The sequence below is a fragment of the Ixodes scapularis genome, unplaced genomic scaffold (genome assembly GCF_016920785.2).
Source record: "Ixodes scapularis isolate PalLabHiFi unplaced genomic scaffold, ASM1692078v2 ptg000910l_1__unscaffolded, whole genome shotgun sequence".
NCBI lineage: Eukaryota > Metazoa > Arthropoda > Arachnida > Ixodida > Ixodidae > Ixodes > Ixodes scapularis.
Window position 1 is genome coordinate 59,715 of NW_024610067.1, and position 7,808 is coordinate 67,522.

General features: G+C 47.4%; 1 protein-coding gene across 1 annotated transcript; it reads right to left on the reverse strand.

The window, feature by feature from the left end:
• Window positions 1–2,626: 2,626 nt before the first annotated feature.
• Window positions 2,627–4,105, reverse strand: LOC120836761. Its single transcript, XM_040205802.1, has 3 exons — window positions 4,076–4,105; window positions 3,463–3,677; window positions 2,627–3,323 (listed from the first exon to the last, which is right to left on the reverse strand). Exons 1-3 carry the CDS (start codon window positions 4,103–4,105, stop codon window positions 2,627–2,629), a joined length of 942 nt encoding a protein of 313 aa, XP_040061736.1.
• Between the last annotated feature and the right edge of the window lie 3,703 nt (window positions 4,106–7,808).

Here is a 7,808-nt window from a genome sequence, read left to right on the forward strand (position 1 = left end):
CAAGGAGAAGTTTTTTTATTTAACAGTTATTGTACACTCTGTAAAACTCTGGTAAATGTTTATTGGAAGCATCCATTTCAACTTTACAAATACTTTTGCCCATGTTTAAGATGTCACGTGACAAATTGTCATTGTTTTCGTAATGGCTGCGGCATCGTCAAGCATGTCTCCGTCAAAGGCGCCGGTACTTCCATCACCAGCTCGCTTCCAGGTGACATTTGCTAAAACCTCGTTTGGAAAAGAGGCGCGCCAAGTTGAGCTGAGCGTTTACTACAATAAGTGGGGCCATCATCGCTAGGTGCCAATTCGCACAGTTTGAAGCTCTAGGGGCCTTCGCGCGTTGGTCCCTTCTTGGAAAAGTTCATGGATTCAGGAGGCTGTGTTCACCGGGATCACGACGGACGAGCTGGTAGGCCATCGTAGTGAATGGAACAGAAAACATCCATTGACAACATGTCTGGTTGCGCCGTGAAGCGGAGATTTATTCGTCGATGCCGCATGGTTTTTGCGGAATTGGAGTAAAGAAACAAAATAGCTTCATACCGCCGTGCGTGATCCGTCACTCGCTCTCCGGGAGCTATAGTGTTGATGAACGTTCCCCCTACGTCGAGGCAGTCACATTAGGAGTTGTTGTTAAACGCACGCACGGTTTTGCAGCAAAAACTACGAATTAAAACACTCACTTTGCTTGCTCTTTCACTTTTATTTACCGATGTATAAAACGTTGGCCTGCGCGTTCTGCATGCGATCAGGAGTATGCGGCGAACTTCCAAGCGAGCAAGAGCGTTTCGGTTAAAGTCAAGGTTCGATTGTTACCGCTTACCTGAATTGTTGAGTGGCTTAAAACGTGTAGATTGGTTTCTGTGTGCCACAAGTAAAGCGAAAGGCTTCTGCGGACCCTGCTTCTGCTTGACGGGTAAAGCTATCTGCGTAAGCCTATCCCACAGAGAAAGGCGACGAAGCCGTCGCGCGTCGATCTCACAACTCCAAAATGCTCCAGCGTTTCGTAATAAGCGAAGAACATTACACAAAGTCAGGTATGCTAATCGAAAACAGCAGATGCGATCGGTTCATCCCCAGTGAGCTCGCCTAAACCTTCCTGGCGGCGCCATTGCAACCCGCGCAGTGATACCGCTGATACGCCCTTGAGGAGCAAGCTGACGTCACTTCTAAACATGCGCTTGATTGGCTCTGGTGGTCCATAGCTTTGGCTCGGGGTCCAACGTAATGTGAAACGGAGTATAGGACTAAAAGCCTTCATTGCATGTATACTTACTCGTCGGTAGGTCGTTTGGTTAATTTTATCATTTGCCGGAGGCGAAGCCTCCGTATCTCCTTGAACCATAGCCTACGGCATGCGTGTTTCCGCTACGCCGGGACAATCGGCGTCAGTAGTCAAGCGTAATCTGTGGGGACAGCTTGGGTGAAAATTCCTGTATCTCCCAGCCTAACGCGGCCGTCACATTTGGTATCCCAACGTCCGATCGATTAAAAAAGGCTGCATGAGCTGAACACAGTGTTTGAGTCGATAGATGACAGTGTCGGCGAAACATGCTTGAGCCCGACGACGTGTGCCGTCTCTACGGGATACACCTCCACTTTACGTGAACGTGGGGATGCTGTCATCTCGCAATTTTCACCTCGCTTTGGCCTCGCCGAACATTGAGGGGGGTTCCCGAAAGGCCATATGTTTGTTCATGCACTTCCCGTAGGAACTTGTTTCTCGTGAGTGTTTGCATTATCCCCAAAGCACGCGCTCAGCGCTGCTTAAAACATCCATCGATAAGATTGCTGGGCGATCCTTCACACAGCGCTCACAAAATATTAATAGCTACAAAAAGCAATAAACTCATTATTCTCCCCCCCCCCGCGCATTTTACTGCGTTTATTCATCCGATTTTGTAACAGGAATCTCATTAACAGTGACACATGCTATCGTGCATCGTTTGTATCAGTTTTAAGATGTTCTCACTCACCAGACTGAAATCTTGCTTACTTCAGAGTTTTCTAATACTACGCTTACTTTATATTTTTAGGTGCTTGAATTAATACAGATTTACAGTGTATCTCACAAAACAGGTTTCATAGTCATACCAGACATGGTGTCACATATTGCAGCAGCAAGGAATAAATGCGACTTGCTCGATTTGGTTCTTGTGTGAGCAAGAATCGGTCGTCGATAATGCCGCCTGATCCTGAACCTGCCGCTTGATTCGGTTCTTGAGTGAGCAAGAGACGCACCAGTCAGTCGTCGAAAATGCCACCTGATCCTGAACCTGCCGCTTGATTCGGTTCTTAAGTGAGCAAGAGATGCACCAGCCACTCGTCGATAATGCCGCCTGATCTTGAACCTGCAGCTTGATTCGGTTCTTAAGTGAGCAAGAGACGCACCAGCCTGTCGTCGATAACGCCGCCTGATCCTGAACCTGCCACTTGATTTGCTTCTTGAGGGAGCAAGAGACGCACCCGTCAGTCGTCGATAATGCTGCCTGATCCTAAACCCGCCGCTTGATTCGGTTTCGGAGTGAGCAAGAGACGCACCAGCCGGCCCTGGATAATGCTGCCACATGCTGAGTCTGCTGCTGGTGCCACATTGCGTCATAGGGGAATCGAAACGCAAGCATTCCTACCATTGAAGTGGTTCACAACCCATCGCTTCATCTTCATCACATGTATCAGTGTCAGAGTCCCCATTTCTGTCGATTACAATACTGTCGAGGACAGTGCCAACAAGGCTATCTGCTTCCCACATCTGTTCTTCAACTTCAATGGCGTGTTCAACATAGCTTTCCAAGTTCTCAGAGCTCACACTTTGCAAGGCAGTCGCAGTCAGCTTCTCCACCTCCGCAATCTTGAACGATTGGTTCTTGCTTGCAACTTCTCCTTTCACTTGGCTCCATACCAACTCAATTGGATTAAGTTCACAGTGATAGGGAGGCAAACGGAGGACGCTGTAGCCGTGGTGCTCTGCTATCGTATCAATGCCGTACTTTTCCAGCTCGGGTCTTGCAGCCTTCGCTTTGCTGACAAGGTTCAAGAGCTCCACGTTCGGCATGGACATGTTCGATGCAACCCCGTTGTTGCTGAACCACTGGTGAATCCCGAGCTTCTTTGTGCTGGTGGTTGGCAGGGAGTGTAGTTTTACGGAGTGATACGAAGCATTGTCCATAACTACAACGCCCATGGGCTTGAGGTTTGCTAGCAGCTTGGTAAACCACTCTTCAAAGCGTTGCCCGTCCATTCCTTGGTGGTAGTCACTGTTGCCTTTCTTGGCCCGGAATACCTCGGTCGCCCCCAACAACAAAGCCCTCCTTGCTCCCCGCCTGAACAATGATGAGCCTCTCGCCTTTTCCAGGGGGGTTCTTCAAGCCGGTTGCAAGCCCCTTCTTCTGGGCATCACTTGAAGATGTTACTGACTGGTCCTTCCATACCTTGAAGCGTGTATGTCTGGCATGGACCCACGTCTCATCTAAGTAGTAAATGGGCGTGTTATCTTGGCGGTACTCCTTGATAGACCTCAGATAGGAGGCACGCCAGAGCACGAGATCGTTGCGCTCAAGCAACAAAGAGCTCCTCTTGCGCGTCGTGAATGCGAACCCAAGCTTATTCAGGACTCTGCAGAGAGTGGCATGGCTGAAACTGGGGAAATCGTCATTTTTCTTGATTTCATTCAGAATCTGTAATTTAAGAAAAGCATGTTTTAGCACAATTTCAGCCACTAAGCTCACATCTATTTATCTGGAACTGATTAGTGTTATTCATTACTAGGTCAGTGTTGTCGTGCAATGTCTCGAATACACGAAGTGGAAACAAGGGAAAGAAAACAGACAAAACACAGCCTCCGGGCTTTTAAATGTTCAAAATGACAGCCAATTGACGCCTTCGTCTCTCAAGGGGACACTCCAATTTCTTCTATTGTTGAGCAATTTGTAATAAAATGCAATAATTATTTTTAAAATTATTTTTATTTCAGCGCATGTGCTGCAATTAATTGAATAACAGAATATCCAACAATTACACTGTGACCACAACAAGTTAGTTGTTGCAATGAAAATGTCCCGTCATGACAACAAACCATAAACAATTTTGAGCTCAAGGCAGACATTTAGCCTGTCAGACAAAACTGTGCTTCAATTATGTGTAAATGTTATTCAGCATTTTGTCAGTGTGCCCACGAAGTTGTGGCGGCATTTGTCGGATGCTGGGATACTCTACTCCACATTATAAATGTAGCGTATGTACTATCGGGGAAAAATGAAATGCGAACAGAGGAGCGCGTGGCTCGCGGTACAGGCTGTGCCGCCTGGAAGTGAGCCTAGGGGCGAGGGTGCGTGGCCTACTCCGATGTGTTCACGCCCCTCGATTGGCGCTCCCCAAGCTTCAGCAGTGCGCCTCTTAGTGCGCTGAAAGCTATCACCGCTATCTTTGCTGGCTCAGCGCGTGCGGTGCAAAGAAGCTCGCCGCACTCGCCGAGCAGGCAAAGATAGCGGTGACAGCTTTCAGCGCACTGAGAGGCGCACTGCCGAAGCTGGGCGAGCGCCAATCGAGGAGCGTGAACACATCGAAGTAGGCCACGCACCCTCGCCCCTAGGCTCACTTCCAGGCGGCGCAGCCTGTACCGCGAGCCACGCGCTCCTCTGTTCGCATTTCATTTTTCCCCGATAGTACCTCACACTGAAATGAACATATCAGCATATTCTAATTATATTTTGTTTTATTACAATATTAAATCTCGTGCCCATGTTTGGCTCCGTTTGGTGCCAGCAGCCTTTTTTATACAGACAGGAAATATGCGCCAACGTCATTTAATCTGCAATAGTTGGGCTTTGTTCACGAGTGTCTACATGTGTGCAAGCGGTGGACTCATTTGGGAGGCAGTTGAATGGTATTTCAGATGTCAAGGGGTAATCATATCTGCATTTTTAAGCAATCTCTCAACTTTTTCTAGTTAGCAGTTCAATGAATTGCATAAGATAAGCGGAGGCATTAAGATGTGGACTTGCCTTCAGCAGCGTCGGACACTCGTTCCGCCGGAAGAAACCATGCACGATCAGCCGGAGTGCCCGGTGATGGAACGAGTCCAGCCAACACCACCTAGACAAAAGGCCTCCGCATGGTTTCCTCTTCCTCTATAAAACGTCATCACAGTCGGATCGCGCTCGGTCGGCTATTGGCCCCGAGCCCGACCTTCGACGCGCTGATTGGCCACTAGCCGCAGCCAAACACTGACGCAGCACTCGTGCCCAATTTCTCGCCTCGATCGATCTGACTATGATGACGCGTGTGGAGGCCTTCTGTCCAGGTGGTGTTGGTCCAGCACCCTTGGCGTGGCCAAAGGCCTCTCCCGTCTCGTGCGTATAGGTGAGGGCACTGACAGCGCGCCTGTTAAGGCACTTTTTTCAACAAGCTTTTTTCCATCTAGAGATTGCGGCGTACCCTACACCCGTTAAATCCGCCACTCTCCGGACGGTCTGGTGATACGGCGCAGCCGGATTCTCGACACGAAGCTTAAAATACACGTTAAGTACAATCTGCCACGCCAAACTACTGAAGGTAGCTTTCTTAAATACCGTCTGGTAGCGATGTGGCAAAGAGAACCCGGGATCAGAACTATTGGTCATTAGATAATGAAGATGAGTCTGATCGAGTGGTCGCGTGTTCGACACGGGAACGTTCGTATAAAACGTGCTTGAAGATTGGATTGGATTTTTTTGCCTAAGGCGAAACGACTTTACATCAGTGTTGCCTGTGCACCCTCAAACTTCTCAAAATAGCTGACATGTGTTCGAAATATGGCACCAATATTTATCAACCTAAATACAATTTACATTTACTTCACCAATAGAAAATAGCGTGTTATAGCAACAGAGAACCATACGCGTAATATTGGTGCTCTTCGTACTCGGCGCATCGGAATTTCTTTGCGCACTTTTTTGCAATCCGGATGCACGCTTTTCTGAGGCGGTGCTCCGCCCGCCAGCCTTCGGGCCCTAGTCCATCGTAGGCTGAGACGGAGTATAATACCCACCCATGTAGGAGGGTGTCTTTACTGCCCATGGTTGTTGTTTAATTAGACCTTGAACATGATTCATTATTACGTACGACTTGCATTACAAATGAGTTTTCTAGTAAACGGTGGTGTTCCTGTTAACAAACCATTGTATTAGGTGGGTAGAAAACAAGAGTAAAGAAGTGAACTTTGGTCTTCAATGGCAAGTAGGCTCATATGGAATCATTTTTGTTTCAGTGGAGGCTCAAGTATGCACGACACTGAAGGGACTTTCCTTTCAGTCGACGGAGACAAGGGTACCACAAGAGCCAGCGAGGGAAAGAGAACGGGACCTCTTGATGTCATCGCCTTGCCGCCTGCGTGGCTGTGCCCCGAACCTTGCAGTTTTTGCCGAGGTAAACAATTGGGCCATTTGAAAGTTTTGCGTTTTTGCGGATAAAAAAAACATGACTCACTTCCATGCCTTGCTGTAAACAATCCAATGCAGCACTGAAATTTGTGAGTTGCAGATAATGTCACAGGTAGGATAGATAACCTCTGCATTCTCTGAGTTCTATGGACAAAGGGGCTGCCCAAAGATTACACAGCAGGATGGCGCCCCACTACAGAGCACCAGTATATGTCGTACCCTAGCCTCCTTTATACTGACAAAACCTGGCAGATTGCCACAAGAAGCGGTCGCCGAAATGGAAAAGGTGGAGTGGCATACAGCGGAGAAGAGTTTCGCTGCAGCGGACGCGAAACACGAAAAATGTATATTTTGGGTCCTCGCCACTGCAAAGGCTGTGTGCTGACGTCCAGGTTCCCCGAGAAATTGTTGCGCTCCAAATCTGTGAGCAGGCACTATATGACTCCGTCGCCGAACTGGCAGGCTTTGTGAGTATAGAGGTGCTATGGTCATACTGTAATCCAATTTACTCCTTTTTTTCAGGGGGAGAGCATCTTTTTGTTTGCATGCTTAAAAAAGAGGGTTAGACTGTTATGATTAAATTTGTGCGGACAACCGCTAACAAGCTCTGTTTGGTGTCGTCAGGGCCAACGCTATTCTTATCAATGCTGATATTCGCAAAAGAAAGCAAGATAGGGGAAGGGACAAGAGCAGAGGAAAGCCGTGCCGTTTGCGTGGTCGATGTGCTGAAGACAAATCACGCTAAAGAGAAATCACATGTAACTGTGGTTGTTTAAGATACATTTTTTTGAAAGGGTGTCTTTGCTATGCCAATCTGTAAACATATTTTTTTTAAAGCTGGAGACCAAGTGAGATAAGTATCATCCGCTTTCTTCTCAACTGGTTATTTCAATATTTTATTAGGAGTACTCGGCCATGACGTCAAAACAAACCAAACACCCGATTCGGGCTCATGTTGGAAGGCGGTTCTTTCCTGCCAAACTTCAGAAACATTCATCTAAGCAAAGATGATAAACAAATTACTATTAGCTTTAGTGTCCCGCCATTTCTGCATGCAAAAGATGCCTATATCGGTACAGCAAAGCAAAAGTTCTAGGATACTTTGTAATGCAGAGATGCATTATTTTGTTACTGAGATTGAAAATTCTCATGATTACTGCCTTGTAGTAGGCCTTGTGCATGAAGCGTTCCCTCACATGCACACAGATGTTAAAGCCAGCTTTAAGGCCTCTAAATTCCATCGTGGTTTGCTTTCGTTACAACAAAAAAGGGAGCACAAAAAGACAGGGACGAGAAAGGAAGAAACAAGCGCTCACTACCAACTAGTTTATTTAGAAAAAACGTCTTCCCTTCCTTCCTTGTCCCTGTCTTAATGCACTCTTTTTTTTC

Excerpts from the sequence above, each read along its gene's own strand:
- LOC120836761 (XM_040205802.1), bottom strand. The coding sequence starts at position 4,105 with ATGTCTGCCTTGAGCTCAAAATTGTTTATG. Across the intron at positions 3,678-4,075 it reads TGAGCTCAAAATTGTTTATG|ATTCTGAATGAAATCAAGAA; the intron begins GTTTGTTGTCAT and ends CTTAAATTACAG. Across the intron at positions 3,324-3,462 it reads ATTTACTACTTAGATGAGAC|GCGGGGAGCAAGGAGGGCTT; the intron begins GTGGGTCCATGC and ends ATCATTGTTCAG.